Source organism: Kryptolebias marmoratus, linkage group LG15 (assembly GCF_001649575.2).
Source record: "Kryptolebias marmoratus isolate JLee-2015 linkage group LG15, ASM164957v2, whole genome shotgun sequence".
In the NCBI taxonomy this organism is placed as follows: Eukaryota; Metazoa; Chordata; class Actinopteri; order Cyprinodontiformes; family Rivulidae; genus Kryptolebias; species Kryptolebias marmoratus.
The window spans coordinates 3,916,645-3,940,965 of record NC_051444.1 but is presented as its reverse complement, the minus strand read 5'-3'; the positions used below and the strand labels follow the sequence as shown (position 1 = coordinate 3,940,965).

The following is a 24,321-nucleotide window of genomic DNA, read 5'->3' as shown; positions in this document are numbered from 1 at the left end:
AACTGATATAAAAGTGAATAAACTGGAGCTAAAATTAGCTAAACTGATGTAAGAATTATCTAAACTCAAGCTAAAATGAGCTAAACAGAAGCTAAAATTAGTAGAATTGTGGCTAAAATTTAAAAGGAGCAGAATTCTGGAACAGAATTAGCTAAAATTAGCAAAACTGATAGAAACATGAACAAAACTGTTACTAAAATGGGCAAAACCAATGTCAGTTTTAGCAAAATTCATACAAAAATGAATAAAATGTAGCTAAAATTAGCTAAACTGATGTAAGAATTATCTAAACAGGAGCTAAAATGAGCAAAACAGATGCAAAAACTAGTTAGATTGTGGCTAAAATCTAAAAGGAGCAGAATTATGGAACAGAATTAGCTCAAATTAGCAAAACTGAAGCTACAATTGGCAAAACTGATACAAAAATAAAAAAAACTGAAGCTAAAATTAGCCAAACTGTGGCTAAAATGTAAAACTGAATGAGGAGCAGAAGGATAGAACAGTAGCTAAATTACAAACCTGTAATTAAAAGAAGCAAACTAGATGCTAAAGCTTAAATCCTCAAAACAGTAGCTTAAAAAATATTGTAGCTAAAATGTAAAAATAGCTAAACGGTAGCTAAAAGACAATAAGAGTCAGTTTTTTGAAGCAGATTTTGTTTCTGAAGAAAATGAAGAAATCTGTGGATTTAAAGGGAATTTTCTTTTTAAAAAGTTAAATATTTTGAAAAGAATAAAAGTCGCAGGAACTTCCTGGTCGTGTTTGTAAATAAATTTGTAGTTCCATCTTTGTTAAAGAAGCAGCCGGTTGGAGCCGACGTTACACAAAGATGATTCGCTCCTCCGCCGTCTGAGCCGATCTTCCTGTTTGTCTCCAGTTGACCAGGACGTCCGATACACGGCCGTCAGCAGCTTCATCTTCCTGCGGTTCTTCGCCCCGGCCATCCTGTCCCCCAACCTGTTCCAGCTGCGCCCGCACCACCCGGTCAGTCCCAGCCCCGCCCACCTCCGAGCCGCTCAGGCGCGCCTTCGGGGAAAAAAAACGACGGGTCACTTCCTGTTCTCCCTGTGTTTCCGTAGGATCCCGCCACCTCCCGAACCCTCACCCTCATCTCCAAGACCATCCAGACCCTCGGAAGTCTGGCCAAGTCCAAATCCGTGCGTCTCCGCCCGCTCGTCTGATCACGTCTCCGCCGCCGGAGCCAACTTCTGATTTGTCCCTCTTTTGTCTCCGTCTGAAGGCCAACTTCAAAGAGTCCTACATGGCTGCGTTTTACGACCACTTCAACGAGCAGAAGTACGCGGACGCCGTGAAGAACGTGAGTCTGAACCCTCGCTCTGTGAACGCCGCGGGCGAGAACGAAGGACGTCACGCCCCTTTTTTTTAATTCCATCTCTGTGTCCTCTCAGTTCCTGGACCTGATCTCCACCTCCGGCAAGTGGGACCAGAAGAGCATCGAAACGCCGATCATGCTGAAAGAAGGGTGAGACGCGAGCCGAAGGTTCGGTTCTTATCTTCAGAAAACTTTCGGCTGTTTGTTGGCGCGTTGGGGACGACTCTTAGCTACAACCACGCCAAGTTTTAGCTCATCGTCTGCAAGGTTGACGGAGTTGTAGCCATTTCTGTTTAGCTGCGGCGGCCATCTTAAATCGGGTTAAGTGGCTGCAGACGTACAGCTGATGATTTGTTTCCGAGAGTTCCTTCGCTCCAAATCTGCAAAATGACTGAACCGCAGCCGGTGGGCTGGCTGTGGCGGCCGTCTCCGGCTGCAGGCGCGTCCAGAGACCACTTCCTGTTTGTTTGGTTAAAGTCGGTCGGCGAGCTGTTAAACGCCAAGCTGCAGCTCGTCACTCACCGGCGTCCTCGCCCTCTTTTTGTTTCTGCTGACGGGGCGAAGGAGCGTCAGAGTCATGGTACAGAGGGTTGATGGGAGGGGCTCTAAAGGCAGGTAAGACTTTCTGCACATGGCCTCCATGTTGTGTTTGCCTCCTCCCTGAATGTTGACGCCGCTGCGCTTTACTTTACGCCTGACCCTCCGGCTCCGTGACGCTTTAACCTCTTTTACTCCGCCTGTTTCGTGAACCTGACTCTGTCCCCGTAAAGTAAAGCGCCGGCGCCTTTCAGCCTGCTCAGACAGAGCGGGTCGAAGAGACGGCGAGTAGGTGCTGTGGTGTTCCTCGTGTCCTCCATTTTAGCTCCTAAAACAAACACATCCTGTTACTGCTTCTCCCTGAAATAACAGCTAAACACGTCTAGAACCCGAGGAGAGCAGCTGCTGCCCCATTCTGTCTGTAGAGGATGTGTAACAGTCCTGGACGGGAGCAGATGTTGCTCTAAAACCTGGAGATCCTTTCCAGAGGCTCTAATGCACCCCCATACCATCAGAGAGGCAGGCTTTGATAACATGCTGGATGGTTTCAATTTCCGTTTTAAACGAGCTGAAACTGAAACAAGCAGGACAGGAGCCGAAACGATCGCTAACGCTAACAATGTTTTGGGGAAAACTCATTTTAAATAAGCTTTAAAGTTAAAAACCCTGAAGTTCGGCTGAACGTCTGATCTTCTCTGGACTCATAAAAGCTGACGGATCCTTTAGATGAGACGAATCCCGCCTCCCGTTCAAACATCTGAACTTTGTTTTTTTTTTCCTCCCTCAGGTTTATGATAAAACGAGCTCAGGGGAGAAAACGCTTCGGGATGAAGAACTTTAAGAAAAGGTGGTTCCGCCTCACCAACCACGAGTTCACCTACCACAAAACAAAAGGTGAGGTCAGCGGGTTCGCCGCCGCCGCGTCGTTTTCCTCGGCTGGTTATGCCTCTGTTTGTCTGAATCGGCGGGGTGGCGAGGGGGGCGGGATCTGTCCGTGTTCACCACAGGGAAGAGAAAATCTCGTTAGCTCTGAAGCGTTTCGTCTCGTGTGGAGAAGAGTCACAAAACCAGATCATTGGAACAGCCGCCAGGGGCTTGAGGCGAACTGCGAGGCAGCCATCTTGCTAGGTGCTTCGCCCGTCCCTCTGGACTGTTAACTCCTGTCGAAACAAAAAGAAACACCCTTTTTTTACCTAAATGAACAGAAATTATCCATTTTGTGTAAACAGGCGACGAGCGTCGATGTCCTGAGTCAAACTGAATGCCTGTTTTTTAGTGTTTAACTCTGTGATAAAATGACCAGGTTCTGTAATTATTCCAACCCGACCAGAACCCTTTCAGTACTTTACATGTCCACTAACTTAAACCTATATAATACAGTCTTTTTGCTCAAAATTCTGGAAATATTACGGCTTTGTTTACCACACACTTCAGTTTTTAAACACTATTCGCTAATATTTAGCACATATTTTACCCAAAAAACAGACGAAGTTCAGATATTTTTGGATTAATAAAGTTTTCTGACAGCGTACAGAGGCGTACATAGAAGACAAAGACAGACAGAAGCTAAAAGGGTCACGTTTTCACAGATTTATGAGCTAACAGGGCAGAAGTATTTATGTTCTGCTGCTCAGAAACTAACGAGGTAGCACCTTCCAAGATGGCAGCCCTTCTTGTCATAAACCACCGGAGTGACTGCGCCAAATTCACAGATATGAAAGCTTTCCTTCAGAGATTCTCCGTCTGAACGAGGTGGGTTTTTTTAGGAGTGTTTAGATTTTACTGGTCCGGAGGGATTTCATCAAGAATGGGACTATACGAAGGGATTTCCTGGCAGAGACAAACGGTAAATTTCTCTGTTAGAAAGCTTACTCGGGGGTCTTTACGGCAGCCTGAGCTCGCTTTGCTTCCAGACTCTCGTACCTTTTTCCTCACCCGTCTCGCGCCTCCCAATGCCTCCAGGAGAGGGCGCTCTGTGCAGCATTCCCATAGAGAACATCTTGGCGGTGGAGCGGCTGGAGGAGGAGTCTTTCAAGATGAAAAACGTGAGGATCTCTGCTCTTTCTGCGCTCCGGGGGTTGGGTGGGTTGTCCTGTCGGTGTCTGAACGTTCCGGTTTGCTCCTCCTCCAGATGTTCCAGGTCATCCAGCCGGAGCGGGCGCTCTACATCCAGGCCAACAACTGCGTGGAGGCGCGCGACTGGATCGACATCCTGACCAAAGTCAGCCAGTGCAACCGCAAGCGCCTGAGCACCTACCACCCGTCGGCCTACCTCAACGGCCACTGGCTCTGCTGCAGGCTGTTGGCCGACACGGCGCCAGGCTGCACGCCGTGCACCGGGTACGGAACCCCCTCCAGAGGACCAGAGCCTCCTTCTGGTTCTCCTCCTCCTCACCGATCTCCCTTTCTGTTTGCAGCGGGCTCCCGGCCAACATCCAGCTGGACGTGGACGGAGACCGGGAGACGGAGAGGATCTACTCCCTCTTCAGCGCCTACATGACCAAACTCACCAAGATGCAAGGTCTTCTTCTTCTTTTATGTTTAAATCTTTGTCAGAGAGTTTCTTCTTCTCCGTCGCTCATCCTGCCGTGACTCCGCAGAGGCGTGCGGCAGCAAGTCCGTGTACGACGGGCCCGAGCAGGAGGAGTACTCCAGCTTCGTCATCGACGACCCGCAGGAGACGTACAAGTCCCTGAGGCAGATCATCTCCGCCGTGCAGACGCTGGAGCAGCAGCACACCAAGTACAAACGGGACAAGTTCAAGAAGACCAAGATTGGCAGCCAGTGGGTGATCCCTTTATTTGTTTGTTTATTGTTTACATCAGCGGTGTCCGGTTCTGGTCCTGGAGGGCCGCCATCCTGCAGGGTTTAGATGTTTCTCTGCTCCTCAGCAGCTCGTTAAGTCCTGCAGAAACAGGTGACACAGCAGAGAAACACCTGAAACAGGCAGGATGGCGGCCCTCCAGGTCCAGGACCAGGACCTGGACCAGGACCAGGACCAGGGCTCTCATTTAGAAAAGATCGTGTAGGATTCATGCCACCTTTCTAAATCCCACTTGCCCCTCAGGTTCTGCCCGCCACACGCCCACATTCAGCCGTAAATGGCCGACACAAAGCTCCTCATGACTGTGAAGGTGTGTTTAAATGATGATGATGATCATCATCATCATCATCATGAACAGCAGCCACAGCTGGAACAAAGTCCTGAACATCAGTCATAAATAATAACAGTAATGAATTAAAAACTCAATTCCAAACACAATAAAACAACAGTTAAACGGATAAAATCAATTGGATGTTTCGTGGTTACCGATGGCAACCGCGGAAAAAAAAAACGAGCAAAGAAGCTAAACTTCACCGATGAGGAGGAGAACCGAGAAAAATGTCAGTTCTGGGAGCCGCAGTCGTGGCGTTCCAAAGAAAAGGGAAGCGTTGTGAGCGGCAGCACGCCGTTATGGTCGTTCATTCAGGGAGTGAGACAGAAAGGGGCGGGGCCGAGGTGGAGAAAAAGAAGAAGAAATAATCCTGCTGGTTTGACGCTGATGATGAAGTCGATCTGAGGTTAAAGTTTGATTCGGACTGATGATCCTGACTGTCTCCAGTTTCCCAGGATGCTGCATGGCGTCCTTTTCTCGGCCTGCAGGTGGCGCCAACGCACAAATATTCATCTAACACGGGGCGTCAGACTCCAGGCCTCGAGGCGCCGCCATCCTGCAGGTTTTAGGTTCTTCACACCTGATCCAGTCGGGTTAATCACCTCCTCACCCAATCAGCAGGTTGATTGACGCCATTTTATCCACCTGAGAGAAAGAGACCTCCTCATGTGTCTGTTAGCAAAATATCTCATGAACCGCTCAGCGGATTTCAGCGAAACCTTCGGGGATTAACCTCTGGGTGTGCGTCTGCGAGTCGTTAGCTTTCAGAGCCAACCCGGTTCAAGATGGCCGCCACATAAAACAATAAAACTCTAAATTGCTCCATGTAGGTCATTTTCCCTCACTGAGGTGAAATCTGGTTCGGTCGTAGCTGAGAGATTTCCACGACTGTCCGTCTGTTAGCGAAATATCTCAGCTTTAAGGATAATGAGGTCAAATGCGGGGTGGTAGTAGCTGAGAGTCATCTGAGAGCTCGCCTCCGCCCGAAACTGAAGCTCCACCTTTCTGTTTGTGTTTCAGGGAGCATCCGATCGGAGACAAGAGTTTTCAGTGCTACGTCCGCCAGCAGTCCGAGAGCTCCACCTACTCCATCTGACAGAGGCGTCTGGCTGAGCTCCGCCCCCTCTGCTCCACCTCCTCCATCTGACAGAGGCCTCCGGCTGAGCTCCGCCTCCTCCAGCTGAGCTCCGCCCCCTCTGCTCCACCTCCTCCGGCTCAGCTCCGCCTCCTCTGTGAGGCCTCCGGCTCAGCTCCGCCCCCTCCAGCTCAGCTCCACCTCCTCCGTCGAGCCTCAGCTCTGTATTCCTGTTTTAAAGTTGCGCCCAAAGCCAAATGACTCGTGGAAGAAGCCGGCGTTTTGGCGGCCAGGACCGCCCGACTCCTTCAGCTTTCGGCGTGCGGGCGGACCTTTTCCTCGCCGCTCCTGAGTCGGAGAGACGGACGCGGGAGGAACGGTTCCGGAGGAGAGCTGGACGTTCTCGACAGCGACCGAAGCACTTTATCTGCCTCCAGACCTGCGGATCAACACGCCTCGCACACGGCCGTTTATTTTGTGCCCGACCGACCAAACTGCAGGAGGAAGAACGGCCTGTAATTTATCTCATTTGAGTGTTTTTTTTTTTATTTACCTCTTCAGTAAACCTGTCATAAGAAGGGATGGATGTGAGCCGAGCCTCGTTCTGTCGGAGCTGGATGTCAGATTTCAGAGCGGCGATCTTAAGCTCCGCCTCAGACTTCGGGTGTTTTTTTCCCCGGGAGTCTCCTCGAACGGCTTTCGGCCGAGTCGCAACAGAGTTTTTAAAACCTGAGAGGACGCTCGACTCGAGAGCCTCCTGGGGCGGCAGCTCTCCTCCGACTCAGTCAGTTCGATGAGGCTGACCGGCGTGCCGAAGGTCACGCAGAGACCCGACAGATCCACGCCGTCCTGCAGACGCCGCCGTTCTCCCTCTGAAACCTGGACGTGGTCCTGACTGAATCAGGGATTCTCACAGAAAGCTTTTTTTTTTATGACAGGAAGTGGTGACTCCAGCAGATATTTCTGATTTCCGCCACGTCCAGCTCCTCCTTCGGCTTCCACACAGCTAAAATAATGTTTCCTCGGTTCGTCTTTAAATCACTCCCCTTTTTTCATTCGAAGCTGACTCACGCGTCGTCGTCGTCTCTTCCTGTTTTGAAACTTATTTATGTTCACTCCTCTGCTGTGAATCCAACCGGGTCGAGGCTCAGAACCTGTTGAAGGTACAAGATTTTATTGTTGTGAATCAGACTTTTTTATCTGTGTGTTTCTGCCAAACCTGTAAAATACAGCTGTAACTACGGCAACTACTAGAAAGAAAAGGTGAATTTTTGTATTTCCTGATGTTCCCGTGATCCCGATGCCACTCATCACTTTTCTAAAGCTCACTTTTTAAAAACTCGCTGGTTTCTGGTTTCTTTCTCACCAGCCGGGTTTTTCTCCGCAGCTCGTCTGTTTTGTGATGGATTTTTATTGCAGATTTGTTTAATTTTGTGTCATTTTTTTGGTGAATCTTTTGTTTTAGTTCTTACAGCTGAAACCAGATGTTTCAAAAGTCGTGTCTGACATGAAATCAGACCGTTGACGTTTCGGGTCGGTTAGGATTCCCCGTCAGAACTCCACCGGGTTTCCGGGCCTGAGATCGTCCCGCGTTCGGCTGACGTTCTGAGGTTCTGGGCCGTCCCCCCCAGCCAAACGGTTCGGTTAAGCTCTTCATCCCGATCTGGAATCCATCCCCATCAGTCCAGGGCTCGTTTTCCCCTGTGACGGTGGAGCGGTGGCCGGGTCGACGGTTCTCCTCCTGACGTCTTGGCTGATTCCTTCCTCGTCACGTTAGGAGGCGTGCCTCTGATTGACTCAGATGTTGTCAATTAACCAATCAAATCCTTCCATCTTCTGGGCTTTAAAGGCGACGTGATCTCGCTGTAAACCTGGAAGTTTCAGGCAAACAGGAATTATTTAAGGAATCCTGAAAGTTTTAATCTGATTTAGAGTCAGAAATGTCTTTTTCTGTAAACATCTGGTTTCAGCAATATGTAAAAAACATCTTTTTTTTTTAAAAAAAAAGCCAATTTACCCTCCAGATATTAGATGAAACATTAAGAGTCTTTCTCCCCTCCCGGTTCTGACTCTCCTCAGGTGAATGAAGCTCATATTTATTCCGATTTTTTTTTTTTCCGGTAAATCCTTCTCAGAAAAGTCTGCGGAGTTCTGGGAAGAGCTCCTCCTCCATCCCGGAGCCCAACAACACGGGGACTGAATTATGCAATAAAGACGAGATGCAATAAGTCTCCCGTCTGCTGAGTGAAGGGACGACGGTGTGTTTTGTACAACTTATTTTCAAAGTATTAAAATCTGTGTGATAAATGTGTACAGACTGTAACTTTTTCCCCGAGTAACTAAATGAAGCTGATGTCGACTCAAACTGTTTCTGTTTTTCTTTTTTGAAGTTTTCTCAAAAAAAAACAACCAAATTTTATTTTATAAATGGCTCAAACTTTCCTCATTATTTAATAAAGTCAGACTCTGAAGCTGTTTAGATGAGCGAGGAAGTTTTAATTATTGATTAAATTAATTTATTTGACCCTCCAGCAAAAAAAAACAACTAAATATTTCCAGTTTTATCATTTAAATTAAGCCAGAATGTAAATATATATATATATATATATATATATATATATATATATATATATATATATTTGGTTGGTTGATTTGTGTTCAATTTAATAGTTTCTAGGATGAAACTCAAATAGAGTTCAACTCATAATACTACCACCACCGTGCTTCACAGATGGGTTAAGGTTTCTGTGCTGGAGTTCGGTTTGTTTTTTTTCTCTTATTATTTAATTTTATTTAATTTTTAGAACCACTCTCCTGGTTTTCCTGTCTGAACTCAAGCTGCAGACAGGAAGTGATGTTTTATTTTACAAAATAAATCACTTCGGTTTTATAAACAGCTGCTGTTTGGACTTCTTCTGATTCTAAACTTGTTAACACGAGTTAATTGGTGTCAAAATGAACCTCCCGTTGACTAAAAGTGAACATTCGTGTGTTCGTGATGTGTCGACAGATTGTCCTGAAAATAAACGGTCAGGTCTGTTTGTCTGTCCGAATCTCGGGGACCAGATTTTAGGTCCGAGTCGTGTCTGAGTCGTACGACAGACTTAAAGAGAAAATAAAATATTAAAACTCTAATAATTAACAGTAAAAAACATGAAAGCACATTTCCACTGAAGTCAGATGGTAAGGTAAGATTATAAGTTCAGAGTTATTTACAGATTCAGAGTCACTTTTATGAACTAAGTCATAATTATTAGATACTAAGTCACTATTATAAGTAATACTAAGTCATTATTACATACTAAGTCAATGTTAATAGATATTAAGTCATTTATAAACGACTAAGCCATCATGAACTACTGAGTCATTATGAGATACTAAGTCACTATTATGAATTACTAACTCTTAATTATTACATGCTAAGTCAATGTTATTAGATATTAAGTCACTTATAAACAACAAAGTCCCTGTTATGAGTAATACTAAGTCATTATTGTGGTAACTAAGTCAATTTTATGATACAAAGTCACTATTATGAATTACTAATTATTATTACATACTAAGTCATTAATATTACATACTAGGTTATTATTTTACATATTAAGTTAATGTTAATAGATACTAAGTCACTTATAAACAACCAAGCCATTATTATCATTAAGTCATTATTATTACATACTAAGTCACTCTTATGAATTGCTAACTCTTAATTACGTACTAAGTCAGTGTTATTACATAGTAAATAATGTTATTAGATATTAAGTCACTTATAAACATCTAAGTCACTATTATGAATTACTAACACATTATTATTACATACTAAGTCATTTAGAAACAACTAAGCATTTATTATGAACTACTAAGTCATTTTTTTACATACTAAGTCATTTTGAGATATTAAGTCACTCTAATGAATTACTAACTCTTCATTAAATACTAAGTCAGTTATAAACATCTAAGTCATTACTATTAGATACTAAGTCACTATTATAAGTAATACTAAGTCATCATTATAAGATACAGTCATTATTATGAATTACTAACTCACTATTACTGCTTACTAAGTCATAAATTCTACATGCTACGTCGGTATTATTACATACTAAGTCAATGTTATTAGATATTAAGTCATTTAGAAACAACTAAGCCTTTATTATGAACTACTAAGTCATTTTTTTACATACTCAGTCATTTTGAGATACTAAGTCATTAATATAAATAAGTCATTATGAGTTTTAAGGTCTTTATTCAGAGTTTCAGTCACTCTTCAGTCAAATATATGATAAAGTCGTAATTAGAAGACAGAAAATCTTTGACTTTCAGTCATTCTGAATAAAACTTTTTAACCTTTTGTTGTTTTTATTTTAAGCCTCAGTGTTTTTAGTTTATTTAAGCACACTGAGATCTTTGATCTCATATATACAAATAAAGAAACTTGACTTTAAAACATCCTTTTCGTGGCAGAGCTGGGCTTCCATAGTTTGTAAAAAAAAAACCTGGGCCTCCTGTTTGGGTTTTAAAGTCTCTGCCTGCTCTCTGCCCTCCCCCTCCTCTCTCTGCAGCAACACTTTCGGGAAGAATAAAGTTGTTTTTTTCTGTCCTCTCTTCTTTTCACAGATCTGCTGTTTCCCACCCCCCCACCCCCCAGAACCAAAGTTGGGCCCAGCAGGGAGGACGGCAGGACTATGTGGAGACAGAAGCTGGCTGTTGGGAAACCTCTGGCTGCTCTCCTGCTGCTGGTGACGCTGCTCGACGCTCTCCCATGTAAGTCCGACTGCTTTTACTTTGGATGGGTGTGGGGGGGTTTGTCTTAAACCTGCTCCAGTTTGAGCCCAGCAGGGGGGTTGACCAGAACCACTGAGGGGTCCCAGAGAAACACCACGAGCTGCTGGCTTGTTTCTGGGAAACTAAGGTGTCGCAATGAGCCCAGGAGCCGTCTGTCAGGAGCTCCTTCCTCCTGATCGCCTTTTTTAAAGAGGTCTTCATCAAAACCTGAGGCTTCCTGAAGGTTTTTTTTTTATTTTTGGAGATCTTGGCGGCGTCTCCACCAGATTTCAGTCCGTTTCTGGAGCCATTTTCGTGCAATTTGTGCCAAAATAAATGTTTGGAGTGGAGGACGTCCGGCCGAACGTTGTCAAAGTTGGGGGTCAGGACCCGACTGTGGGTCACGAAACACCAACTGAAGGGGTCTTAAACAGATGTACGTGGTTGATGCTTTTATTTTGTTGGTTTGGGAACCATTGATCAACGCTGCTGTATGACAGGTTTTCAAAATAAAGCTGCTGAAGTCCTGTTTTATACGTCTAACTGTGGGTTTATTTGGTATTTTTTAGATTCAGCTAAATAAATTGTGTTTTTGTGACGGGCTGCTGGGAGCAAAAAGCTAAAGATCCTGGTTCTGATTGGATCTGTGGCCGGAGTCCACCTGAAGTTCTGTCCCTTTAGGAGGTTTGATGATTTTTTGGGGTCAGGAATGAATGAAAACGTTGCAAAAGTCCAAAAAACTCTTTGAAAGCCTGAAGACCGTTTCTGAAACAGCCCAAGCAGTTTGTCTCCAGGTTGACGCTGCAGGTTCTAACCCGGGTTTCTGTCCCAGTCCTGAACCACAGCTCGGCCTCGCGGTTCCTGAGCCGGCGCCGGCGGGCCAACTCCCTGTTTGAGGAGAGCAAGAAGGGCAACTTGGAGAGGGAGTGCATCGAGGAGCTGTGCAACAAGGAGGAGGCCAGGGAGATCTTCGAGAACCAGCCGGAGACGGTGAGAGCCGAGGGGGGGCGGGGGACTTCGGCTACTTTAACCCCTTCAGCTCGTTCAGCACATCACAGCTGGAACTTTTGGCTTTTCTAACTTTTAGACTTTTTGAAATATTTAAATTTACAAATTCTGAAAACTCCTCAGAAACTAAAGTTTACCTGCTTCATCTTCAGCTACCATTTAGCTAGTTTTAGCTTTTAGCTACTGTTTGACTGGTCTGAGCTTTCAGTTATTGTTCAGATAATTTTAGCTTTCAGCTACTGTTTAGCTAGTTTTAGCCCTTAGCTACAGTTATCCTAGTTTTAATCTTTAGCTACAGTTTTTACTGGGATTAGCGTTCAGCTACAGTTTGTAGATTTTAGCTCCTGTTTTACTGATTTAAGCTTTCGGCTACTGTTTTGCTAGTTTTAGCTTTCAGCTACTGTTTTACTGGTTTGAGCTTTCAGTTCCTATTCTGCTAGTTTTAGCTACTGTTTTGCTAAATGTAGCATTTGTGTATTGTTTTGCTAACTTTAGCCTTTACTGTTTTTACTGGGATTAGCATTCAGCTACAGTTTGCAGATTTTACCTTTTAGCTACTGTTTTGCTAGTTTTAGCTACTCTTTTACTGGTATAAGCTTTCAGCTACTGTTCTACTAGTTTTAGATTTCAGCTGCTGTTCTAATATTTTTTTCATTTGTGTACTGTTTTGCTAACTTTAGCCTTTAGCTACTGTTATACTAGTTTTAGTCTTTAGCTACAGTTTTTACTGGGATTAGCGTTTAGTTACAGTTTGAGGTTATAGCGTTTAGCTACTGTTTTGCCAACTTTAGCCTTTAGCTACTCTTACGCTAGTTTTAGTCTTCAGCTACTGTTTTGCTAGCTTTAGCTTTCAGTTACTATTCTGCTAGTTTTAGCTACTGTTTTGACAAATTTAGCATTTATGTATTATTTTGCTAACTTTAGCCTTTAGCTACTGTTTTGCTAGTTTTCGCTACCCTTCCTACCAGCTCTACCTTTTAACCCCCTTTTTACTGGTTTTAGCTTTTTTTAGCCAATTTAAATTTTTAGCTTTTTTGGCTAATGTTGGTTTTTGTCCAGCTAGTTTTAACATTAGCGTCTTCTGTAAACTTCGGCTCTCACGCTGCGTCTGACAGGAAACGTCTCTTCTTCCGTGAATCGTTCGAACATTTTTAACGCCTCCTTCCGTGTTTATCGGTCCATTTTTAACCGTTTCACTTCCTTCTCTTCCCTCCAGGAATATTTCTACCCCAGATATGTTGGTGAGTTTCTCGATCCGATGCTTCCTCGTCCAATCCGTGCGGCTCGACTCAAACAGGACTTCTGGTTTCAGGGTGTTTGGGTTCCCACCGGGTCGGCATCAACAACCAGAACTCCGACTCCAGCATCCCGTCAGACCTTCGGACCTGTGTGAACGGTGAGAGGCTTCGCCCGACGTTCCGTCCATCAGCTCCAACGGCGAGGTGTTTCCAATGTGTGTGTGTGTGTGTGTGCAGAAATCAGTAACCAGTGCACGCCGTTCCCGTGCAGCCGGGACGGTTCGGAGCGCTGCGTGGACGGCCAGGCCTCCTTCACCTGCGTGTGCAAGCCCGGCTGGAAGGGGCGGCGCTGTGAGGACGGTGAGGTTGACCTTCTGCCGAATTTCATTGATTTATTGATGAAGATTAAAACTCCGGCAGTGACTAATAACCGGCTGCGGGGGCGTGTTTACGTGGCAGACATCGATGAGTGCTCAGATCCCGACTTCCTGGCGGGATGCAACCAAAAGTGTCACAACATTCCCGGCAGTTTTCACTGCATGTGTGAAGACGGCTACTTCCTCAACGACAACATCAACTGCGTGGGTAAGACACGCCTCCCTCGGCTCTACTGTAAAGACGGTTGTTGCTTCGCTGATCGGATGTTTGTTGCGTTTCAGTGACCTGTATCCGATATTTCCTTCCTCACGGTTGGAAACAGACCCGCCGGCGTTCAGCTGCTGACTCTGTTCGCTCAGCTGTTGACCTCAGGGAGCACGGCGGTTGTTATTCCCAAACCCGACCACGTGTTACCGCCTTACGCAAGACAGTGTTGACAGTTTCAAACATCTGAAAGGAGCTTTTTTTGTGTGTTTTTCTCTTTTTGCTGTAAACACACTCCCCCCTCCACTCTCGCACCTCTGAGCGTCTCGATGCTGCTGACAGTTTTTATTTTTATTTCTTCAGATTTCTAAAGGGGGCTCGCTCACTGTTTATCTCTGAGGACAAAGTCTTCACAAACATGGACTCAGACGGTTTGACGGCCTTTATTTGCTCATCTGATGGGCGGCAGAGATCAACCTCACACGCAGATTTGCACGTAGACTTTCCTCAGCTCAAACTATCTCTGCAGGCCGAGTACTTACCCGATATTTACTGGGTACACACCTGCTACGTGCCAGGAACTTGCCTGAAACTTGACGAGTACGTACCTGTAACGTACCAAGTACTTAACTGATATTCACCAGGTACTTGTCTGGCACGTATCTGGTTCCTTCCTGGTACATGTTTCTATGTACCTGGTGCATGCTAGGTACATACCAGGTACGTACTCTGCAAGTACCGGGTTCTTTCCTGGTACATGTTGGGTATTGCCTGGCATGTGTTGGGTTTTCTGCCTGTATGCCAAGTATATACCCGGTATGTGCCAGGTACTCACTGGGTCCTTACCTCATACTTACCAAGTACATACTTGCTACCCACAGGGTACTTGCCTAGCATGTATCAGGTTCCTTCCTGGTACACGTTGTGTATGTACTTGGTGCATGCTAGGTACGTACCAGGTTCTTACCTGAAACTTACTGACCAGGTACTTACCAGGTACTCTGCAAGTATCAGGTTCTTTCCTGGTACATGCCGTGTATGTACCTGGTACATGTTCGGTATTGCCTGCAATGTGTTGGGTTTCTGCCTGGTGCATGACAAGTACGTACCCAGTATATGCCGGGTACTTACTGGGTCTTATCTGTAAGTACCGAGTACTTGACTCATACTTACCAAGTACATACCTGATACACACCGGGTACTTGTCTGGCATGTATCAGGTTCCTTCCTGGTGCATGCCGTCTATGTACCTGGTTCATGCTAGGTACGTACCAGGTACTTACCTCATACTTACCAGGTAGATACCTGCTAATGGCCAGGTACTTACCAGTTATGTACTCTACAAGTATCGGGTTTCTTCCTAGTATGTACCATGTATGTACCTGGTGCATGCTGGGTACGTACCGGGTACATACCTGCACTGTACTAGGTACTGGCCTGGTGTTTACCTAGTACATATCAGGTGAGTACCTGGTACCTACAGGGACCAGGCTGTACTATGAAGTGACCTGTTAGCCTGTACTTACCTGGTATGTACCCGATACCCACCCAGAATTTACCTGTATAATGATTTGCTACCAAAACCCGTTAGCGTTTCCTTGGTTGTGGAAGTGCTGCGGGACAGATTATGTGTTGGGCAACAAGTTGCCGGTTGCTCAGCCTTTCCTTCGCGTACCAAGTCGTGATGTTGTTGCTGCTGCTGTTGTCGGCGTTGTCGGCGCTGTCGGCGCTGTCGGGTCTTCAGCAGTGTGAACAGCGGAGGGCCCGGTACTCACGCTTTCGGTGAACCTGTACTTCCTGTGGTTGTTTTGGACGCCACGCTGCTCGATGTCTTCCTGTCAGAAAGTCTCATTTTGTTTTCTAAACTGGACCGGCCCTGACATGAAATGATTACTTTAAAAAAAACAACAACTCTGTGTTCCAGATATCAACGAATGCTTGTTGTACCGCAGCCTCTGTGAAGAACCGGCTACATGTGTCAACACACCTGGCATTTATGAGTGCAGGTGTCCCGTGGGATTCAAATACAACTTCACCTCCAGGTCCTGCGACGGTGAGACCTCTGCATCTCCTTCACGCGTGTTTAAAGGATCACTTACTGCAGACTTCGCTGCACTTCCCTGTTTCAGTTTGAAAAATTCAAAAAGATTCTTGCCTTGGCACGGACTTACACGGCCAGGTCAACTTCCAGGTCGATTGTTTTGCTCACAGCTGTCTGCAAATGAGAAATAACTTGTTTATATGCTTTAAATCCAAGTAGCATTTCTTAACACACCATTAGTCAATTCCCTGCCGCCATGAAAGACAAGCAATAAAAATAAAATATTAATGGGCTGAGTATTTAAATGAATATATTGTTCCCAGTGGCTCAACATTTACTGTAAACCACCCTGAGGTTTCATTTCTCGTTGTTGCAGATGTGGATGAGTGCGGGCCACACGTGTGCGAAGGAACCTGCCATAACACCGAGGGCAGCTTCACGTGCCACTGCGACGGCCGCGAGGGATTCCATCTGGCAGCAGACGGGCGACGCTGCGAGAGCATCCCCGTCTGCGTGGCGCTGGATGACGACAAACACGCAGAGATGCTTTACCTAGGGGAGCAGTTCGCGGGGCTCCCCGTCATCTACCTGCGCTTCCGCCTGCCGGAGGACACAAAGTAGGCGCTCGTAGGTTTCAGTGACGACGGCAGGTTGGGTCATGGAGTCACGTTTTGGTCTCCCCGTAGGTTTGCAGTCGAGTTTGACTTCCGGACGTTCGACCCCGAGGGAGTCATTCTGTACGCGGAGTCTGCCCTGGACTCGTGGTTCATGTTGGGGCTGAGGGCCGGACGCATCGAGGTCCAGTTCAAAAACCAGCACGCGCTGAAGGTTACGACGGGAAGAAAAGCCATCAATGACGGGCAGTGGCATGTGGTAAGAAAGCGCTGCACACCGGATAATCAGCTGCTGAGGCGTCTGATCGATGAGCTGAGCGGATGCGTGGCTGATGACATCACTGACGTGTGTCGTGCAGATCTCCGTGGATGAGCTGGAAAGCAGCATCAGTGTGAAGATCAGCAAAGAGGCGGTGATGAGCATCAACAGCCCCGAGAGCCTCTTCACGCCGGTCAACGGCAAGCTGGAGACCAAAGTCTACATCGCCGGGCTTCCGAACCGCACCGGCAACTTCATCAAGCCCGTAAGCCGTTCGTGTCACCCGTGCGCGTCCATCCGTCGGCCCAAAAGCGCCAACCGCTGCGTTCTGTTTGCCAGATCAATCCCCGGCTGGACGGCTGCATCCGCGGCTGGAACCTGATGAACCAGGGCGCGTCCGGGGTGAAGGAGGTCATCCAGGAGAAGAAGAGCAAGCACTGCTTCGTGCACGTGGAGCGGGGGTCGTTCTTCTCCGGGGCCGGGCTGGCGCTCTTCCACGTAGACTACAGTGAGTAAGTCAAGTTGTGCTTCGTTGACGATCCCCGTGGCGCCGCTTGGGACGGATCTGAACCACAGGTCTGCGGTCTTCTCCGTGCACGTAGGTGAATCTGGGAGCTGGATGGTGGACCTGACCGTGAACATCCGTCCGTCCAGCAGCTCGGGCGTCCTCTTTGCCCTCGTCTCCAACAGCACCGTCCCCCTGTCGGTCGCCGTGGTAACGCAGGGGGAGTACGACGCGGTGAGACCGTCCATGCTTTCTCTCAGGAGCCCCCACGCGCGGGCTCGAACGAAAACCGCGCCATGCTAACCGAGTCCTCCCTCACAGAACCTGCAGGTGTTTCTGGACGGCGTCCCCGTGGCGACGCTGGACTCGCTGATGCTCTGCTACCCCGACCGGCTCGCCATGCGCCTGAACGTGACCCCGGCAGAAATCCACGTCTCGGCCAACTCCTCCACCGTGACCTACGCCAGGCCGGACCACCTGCAGGAGGCGCTGAAGCGCCTCAACGCCACCATGCAGAACTCCGTCAGCACTTACGTCGGCGGGATACCAGGTGGGTCCGGCTCGCGTCTCCCAGCATCAATTTATTGGACAAAGACAAAATAAACTCAAAAGTAGACACCAGCTTGTCTGAACGCTGAGTCAGCATTTCGCCTGTTTTCATGTTTATACTTTCAGCTAATTCACTCATTCATGGAGCAAAACATTCGGCTCATTCAAGATTTTACAGCTAAAACCTTTTTTTTTTTGTAACTTCTATGCTTCTCTGTCTTATCTCGTCAAACCTTTGGAATCTTTTTCTCGCACCATTTTAAGCTTCTAGCTGTATGGCTACTTTTAGTTTTAGGCTACTGTTTTGCTCGTTTTAGCTTTTGTTCTTGTTGTTTTAACTTTAACAACTCGATAAGAATACCTGCAGCATTCACCTGTTCTTATATTTTCCATAAAGTCTTTTAAAGTCTAACTACTTCTGCAGACTTTCTGCTGTTTTAGCTGTTAACACCTCAAAACGTTCGGCTCATTCAGGAGATGAGTGACATGACTTTTGGTTTTTGTAACTTTTATAATTTTGAAAATATTTTCCTTTATTTACTAATAATTTCCCCATTTAAAGACACAATCTTCCCTTTCTACAAAAACATTATTCTTTTGGGTTTTAGCTCACCTTTTGCTGCTTTTAGCTTTCAGCTAGCCTCCTTAACGTTTAGCTTCTAGCTAATGTTATGCTAGTTTCAGCTGTAATAAGTCAGATTCAGCTTCTTTAGCTGTCGTTCGGCTGTATTTTCTGGTGTTTTTAGGAAACCTTTAGCTCGTCTGAAGAACCTTCTTGTTCCTTAAAGTGTCCAAACGCTCAGATCGTTGGACATGAGTCCAAACCTTAACGGACAGAAGACATCGTGCGTCTCTGTCTCCGTCTTCGACCTGTAAGACCGGATCTTTTGACTCGCTCTGCTCAGCAGCACCTCGGAGGAAACCGTCCCAAAAGGACAGTCGGGTTTGATGAAGGCGATAAAAGGTTCCCTCAAACTGCTCGACTGGACCAGAATAATACGAAGAACAACATGTTTCATCCGCCGGCGCCTTTCCAGACACCTGGGGACACTTTACAAAGATAAAAACACAATCAGTGCGATCCAGAAATCAACCTTTAGTCGGATTTATTGAAAAGTTTGGCGCCTCAGAGTTTAACTCTCAGACACACATTTGAAGCCAATTCCAGGAACCAAATGAATTCATTTCCTTTTGGTTCAGTTGGGGGGAAAAAAACGGAGTTCCCGGAGTAAAACCCGGTTGTGCACACGGAGAACGTGCACGCTTGTCGAGCTGCTCAGATAGAAAAAAAACAAAAAAAGGAAAGATCGATGGAAGTGTTCGAAAAAAGATAAAATAAAGTTTCAGCTGTGAGAACTGAGCAAAAACAGCCAACCTGCCGGTGTTCAGTTTTCACCCAGCTGAGGGCTGGAAGGTGGGGGACGGGAACGGGGGACAGGGACAGAGCATCAGAACAGGAGGACATGTCCTCAGGAGACAGATGGAACTGCTGACGGTTCAGATCAGCAACGCCACGACAAAAAACAAGAAGAAGAGCAGAATGGAGCCGAGCAGCAGCTTGGTGGTCACTCTGAAGAGTTTGGTGTTTGTGGCGCTCCTGCTGACCTCCTCAAACAGCTTCTTGGCGCGAGTTTGCAGCGACCTGAGGAGGCGCCGACCTCTGGATCCTGGGTCCGGAGCGCCGCTTTCAGCTGCTGAGGACCGTGGCTCTCCCAGAGGTCTCTGGTGACCTCCTCGCAGATCTTCTTGCACTTTTTGGCGCCCGGGCACACGTAGTCGGACCCGCGGAGTCCCTTCATCATCCGCGCCACTAAACCTCTGATGAAGACGGCTCCGTTTTCTTTCTGGAGACGGTCCAAGCTTTGGACGGCTCCACACTCGCTCAGGACTCGGACGGTCAAAGCGGAAACAAACATCTGGAGTTTGTCGTTGGGAGCTGCAGCTTCGAGGGTCTCAGCGTCTGAGTTTCCCTGGAGAACATTCATTTTACCAACCATTTTCCGTTTCTGGACAATATTCACACACGTCTGTACGGGACAGGACAATGAAATGAAATGAAGTTTCAACTGAGAGCTTAAAGGCTGCCTTTAAGATGTCATAAAGACACCTGACGTTGCAAAGGCAGCCGTTGAGACGTCATCAAGACACGTGACGTCAGGTTCGCGCACGCGTCACAGGTGACGTAAGCAACATTTGAACCGAGCGTCCGAACCGGGCCGAGGTGCAGATGAGTGTTTCGATCCTTCACAATAACAGTCGCAAACGCATACACTCCTTTAAATTCAAAAACCTTCCTGAAGATTTTAAACTTTTAAAACATCTTACATTGTTGTTCTTCAATAAACCAAATACTGCAGCCGAAACCACCGGGGGTTTTGAGAGTAACGCTCAGTGTTATGTGTCGGAGACTCTTATTGTGAAGGAGCGCTGTAACTTCCGCTGCAGCGGCGCTAACTAACCGCATCTCGGCCTGGTTCAAATAAAACATTACCCGTTTATTTTGTAGTTAACCGAGTTAAAGTTCACCTATAAACCTCAGATACAACCATTATAACAAATAAAACAAACCTACTCGGGTTCAGGAGCTCAGCGGGCTTCACTTCCTCTGGTTGAAGTCTTTAAAGACGCCATTTTGTTCAACTTTGCGACGTTCATAAAATTACGACCTTTTTACGTCAATAATATTTACTTTACGGCACTCACTTAGGAGAATAAAACAACAGAACATTTACCAGATAAACATTTACAGACTAAAGTTAGAAACAAAACAATAACAAGAATCAGGGTCGGTTAGGCTAATTTAGCTTTTAGCTAGCATTTTGCTACATTTAACTGTTAGTTTTCATTTTGCTACTTTTTTTTTAGCTTTCAGCTAACCTTTTTCTACTTTTAGCATTTAGCTACTTTCAGCCAGCTCATTTTCAGCAGGTTTCTCTTGTTTGTGTTTGAAATATTTTGTCACTTTAAATTAAAAGTTGTCCAATTTAATGTATAAAAAGCAGCTTAATCAACATTATTTTCCTGTGTCCTTGCAGAAACAATGAGAACAAAAACACAATTCAGACAAACTCGCTGTTTCACCTGTTTTATTTATAATTTAGGAACTTGCACTGGCTCCTAAAAATCAGGAACAAAGTGTGTTCCTTGTCAGCTTTATTAGTAATGTTCTGATGGACGGTTGAGAACCCGTTGGTCTAAATGATTAAAATCACGAAGAAGAAGATTAACGACTTCATGTAAAGTCAAACATTTTGCAGATCTTCGCCTGAACGGCGACTTGTTCAGACTCGCAGCTCTTCTCCGAACCCTCCAACGCGTTCCCGTTTTGTATTGTCGTATTCCCCCCTGACCGCCAGTGACCCCCTCTGTGTTTCAGACGGCGTCCCGTTACCCGCCACCCCCGTGTCGGCCTTCTACCACGGCTGCATGGACGTCACCGTCAACGGTCGGCAGCTGGACTTTGACGAAGCTCTCAGCAAACACAACAGCATAAAGTCTCATTCCTGTCCCCCCGTCTCCACACGTGAGACTCACCCCGATGGACCGGACCCGCACAGGAAGTGACCCCCCCATCCCTCACATCAGGCAGCGTCCCGCCGGGGTCACCTCCTGAGGATAGCTCTGGTTTCAAGTTCCTCCATGCAGCGTTATTTTTGTTTAGTTTGAGTATTTCTCTCAGGCTGTTTGTTTGTTTTTAGTCTCGACGATGTTTTATCGGTTTGTTGCAAGAAGGTAAAGGTTTTCCAGGAAAGCTGTAGGGTCTGTCGGCGTTTCAGCGAAACGTCGATGCATTCGTGTTCGTTGGCCAGGCTGTTCTTATTGCTGAATTACAGTAAAACCTTCATATTTTGAAACAACCTAACTCTTGTTTAGTCAGATGATTAATTGAAATTGATTGTATATTTAAAAGAAGCTTTATTTTGTAATTTAAGTGTAGTTGCATCCTGTGTTTTTGGTCAATGTTTGTTTTAATTAACTGTATCAGAACCACTTTTAATATTTTCATCGCCTCATTTTGTCCTTTTTATTTCAGCCACGTTGAAGAACTTCCTCTTGAGAAATCTTCAGTTTTTTAAGGTCTGAAATGACCTGGTTATAATGACAAATCTGCCTAATTTAATCCGTCAAATATGGCTAAAGTTGAGCAGAACGACACAGAAAACCACATCTGATTTTATACTTACCACTTCCTGTCTTCGTCTTGCCATCAACATTTGTGCCTAAATTCCAAACTCATTTACAAAAACACTCTTTTTCTTATTTGTCCTTCACATAAAAATATTTTCAAAGACCCAATGAGACAAACTATTCCACTTTATTTGTCAAATTAACCTTTTTTTTTTTAGTTTTTCCGCATTTTATTCAGTTCTTTTGTTTTGACTGATAAATAAAGAGAATTATGCCAACTATTTAACTCTTTAAGCTCATTTATTAAAGTGTAAAACACACCAATAATGACAGATTTGTTTAAAAAATAAACCGTTCAGGCACACAATTAAAACAATGTTATTATTTCTGTTCAGTCTGAAACTATTTACATCAAACTTCAGCTTCTCCCTGGGTTTCCTCTTAGCAGTATTTTCCACACAAACCACAACTTATGTCACTGTAAACACAAAAAAGCCAAAAAAAAAGGACTTTTTATTAATTTGGAAGAACTGATTCAACACGTATTGATTCCCCTTTTATTTTGAAAGTGAAGTAAAAACAGGTGAAAGAAGAAGATAATTGGAAACGGGGGCAGAAGCAAGAGAAAAACTAAAGACGACGAGTGATTCAGAGTAAATGAAACAAAAAAAAAAAGTTAACAGGGAAAAAAAAGGAGCTGTTATGAAAATAACTCTACGGGAGGTTTTCAGGTTGTGTAAGAGCAACGAAGCCGATAAAGTGAAAGCGTAAGCATTTTTTCTGAACACACACAAAGTACTTCTTTTCAACACAAATTGTGCAAGAAGTTTTAACAGTAAACACTTATAGATAATATTGCAGATGTAGTTACACAATCCTTCCAAAGAGAAGAAGAATCAAGAAGAATCTTGGAAAAACTTTCAGAAAGTCTGGAGAACAACGACCGTTTCAAAAAAGAACAAAAACAGTTTGGAGTCTTAAAAGCATGGTATAAAATGAAGGAAAAATAAAATCATTATTATCAGATAATATCTCATAATTCCCATAACTCTGATTTGGCATCTCATAATTATGAGATAATATCTCCTAATTCCCATAACTCGGATTTGGCATCTCATAATTATGAGTAATATATCATACTTCCCATAACTCTGATTCGGCATCTCATTATTATGACTTAGCATCTCATAATTCTCATAACTCTGATTTGGCATCTCATAATTGTGAGATAATATCTCATAAAACCCATAAGTTCTTATAGGTTGTCAAACTTACGACAGTGTTTCATATTATGAGATTTGAGACAGTATCTCATATCTCATAAATACGACATGCAAATTTATCATTTTAAGTTGCTATCTCAGAATTATGAGACATAATCTCATAACTAGGACTTGATGACGTACTCAGTTATGATTATGAGATATGAAGTCATAAATCTATGAGTTTGGACTTTGATTAATTATGAGATGAGAATTATGGCAGAAATGAGCTTCCATAAAATGAAGAATGGGGGGTTGCACGCGCACGTGCACGCACACGCACAAGATCGCAATGGATTTCTGCAGGTTTGCTAAAAACAAAGTGAGGCAGACAATAGAATTAGTGCGTGCTCGTGCTTTTTTTGTGTGTGTGCGTGTGTGTGTGTAGAGAGGGAGGTCTCAATCACACACACACACACACACACACACATGTACGCACACGCGCGCGCACAGGAAAGGGGAGGGGGGTGATGAAGGTGACTGGAGAGCTGCATCATCATCACAAACTCTTCTCGCACCAACTCACTCACTCTGTCATGGGGACGAGCTGAACCGAACCGAACCGAACCGGACCGAACGGGACCGGAAACGGGCCTAGTGATTATTATTATTGCTGCTGCTGCTGTTGTTGTTGTTGTTGTTGTTGTTTTAACCGCCCCCGCGTGCCTGTTGGGACCAACGGTCAGCTCGCGCGCGGCGGTTGGAGAGAGAGAGACGGGTCGGAGCCGCTCCACCTGAGCCGACCTGCGGCGGGACTTGCGGCGGAAGTTCCCCCCTCCTCCGAGCTCCGGCGGCTGGAAGCGATGCGGCTGACCCGGGACAGGCGGCCGAGCCCGGCTGCGCTGCTGCTCGTCGCGGCGCTGGCGGCTCGCTGCTCCGGCAGCTGTAAGTAAAAAAACACGGGCGAGCTAGGAGAGCTAGCCGGCTAACTGCGACCTGACAGGCGGCTCGACGCGTCGAGCCTCCGGAGGGGGTTCGGCTAACTTTATTTATTTGTTGTTGTTTTTTTTTTGCCCTCGCAGTTTTAATGTCCCCCGAAGCGGCCAGCCAGTTCCTGAGCAGGCACCGGAGGGCCAACCAAGTTTTCGAGGAGACGAAGCAAGGACACTTGGAGAGGGAGTGTGTGGAGGAGAGGTGCAGCAAGGAGGAGGCCAGGGAGGTGTTTGAGAACGACCCAGAAACGGTGAGACCTCAAAGTCCTGCTGCTTAGAATGACAGGAGACCGGTGGCACCAGCCTGCAGGCACATTATTCTCACATTAACCCCCCCCC

General features: G+C 45.8%; 3 protein-coding genes across 6 annotated transcripts in view; all 3 read left to right on the top strand.

Annotated features, from left to right (window-relative positions):
• Positions 1-8,465, top strand: part of rasa3 (RAS p21 protein activator 3) — a 33,694-nt gene extending 25,229 nt beyond the window's left edge. For all 3 annotated transcript variants that reach the window (XM_017403731.3, XM_017403756.3, XM_037979826.1), the window contains 10 exons: positions 878-984; positions 1,080-1,157; positions 1,241-1,318; positions 1,410-1,483; positions 2,658-2,764; positions 3,833-3,915; positions 4,002-4,210; positions 4,288-4,391; positions 4,471-4,654; positions 6,046-8,465. In XM_017403731.3, coding sequence (XP_017259220.1) covers positions 878-984; positions 1,080-1,157; positions 1,241-1,318; positions 1,410-1,483; positions 2,658-2,764; positions 3,833-3,915; positions 4,002-4,210; positions 4,288-4,391; positions 4,471-4,654; positions 6,046-6,121 — 1,100 coding nt within the window. In that variant the 3' untranslated portion in view covers positions 6,122-8,465. The remainder of the gene's footprint in view (positions 1-877; positions 985-1,079; positions 1,158-1,240; positions 1,319-1,409; positions 1,484-2,657; positions 2,765-3,832; positions 3,916-4,001; positions 4,211-4,287; positions 4,392-4,470; positions 4,655-6,045) is intronic.
• A 2,232-nt stretch (positions 8,466-10,697) lies between these two features.
• On the top strand, positions 10,698-22,069 carry pros1 (protein S). Its single transcript, XM_017405483.3, has 14 exons — positions 10,698-10,864; positions 11,697-11,854; positions 13,089-13,113; positions 13,185-13,268; positions 13,348-13,470; positions 13,570-13,695; positions 15,617-15,745; positions 16,110-16,350; positions 16,420-16,606; positions 16,707-16,871; positions 16,946-17,114; positions 17,209-17,345; positions 17,433-17,661; positions 21,037-22,069. Exons 1-14 carry the CDS (start codon positions 10,786-10,788, stop codon positions 21,222-21,224), a joined length of 2,040 nt encoding a protein of 679 aa, XP_017260972.1. The 5' UTR covers positions 10,698-10,785; the 3' UTR covers positions 21,225-22,069.
• A 1,451-nt stretch (positions 22,070-23,520) lies between these two features.
• The window catches only part of gas6 (growth arrest-specific 6), a 13,831-nt gene continuing 13,030 nt past the window's right edge, over positions 23,521-24,321 (top strand). For both annotated transcript variants that reach the window (XM_017405190.3, XM_037979870.1), the window contains exons 1-2: positions 23,521-23,935; positions 24,073-24,233. In XM_017405190.3, coding sequence (XP_017260679.1) covers positions 23,854-23,935; positions 24,073-24,233 — 243 coding nt within the window. In that variant the 5' untranslated portion in view covers positions 23,521-23,853. The remainder of the gene's footprint in view (positions 23,936-24,072; positions 24,234-24,321) is intronic.

Coding starts and splice junctions, on each gene's coding strand:
- pros1 (XM_017405483.3), top strand. CDS start 10,786: ATGTGGAGACAGAAGCTGGCTGTTGGGAAACCTCTGGCTGCTCTCCTG. Junction 13,269..13,347: donor CCTTCGGACCTGTGTGAACG/GTGAGAGGCTTC, acceptor GTGTGTGTGCAG/AAATCAGTAACCAGTGCACG. Junction 17,115..17,208: donor GCTCTTCCACGTAGACTACA/GTGAGTAAGTCA, acceptor CCGTGCACGTAG/GTGAATCTGGGAGCTGGATG.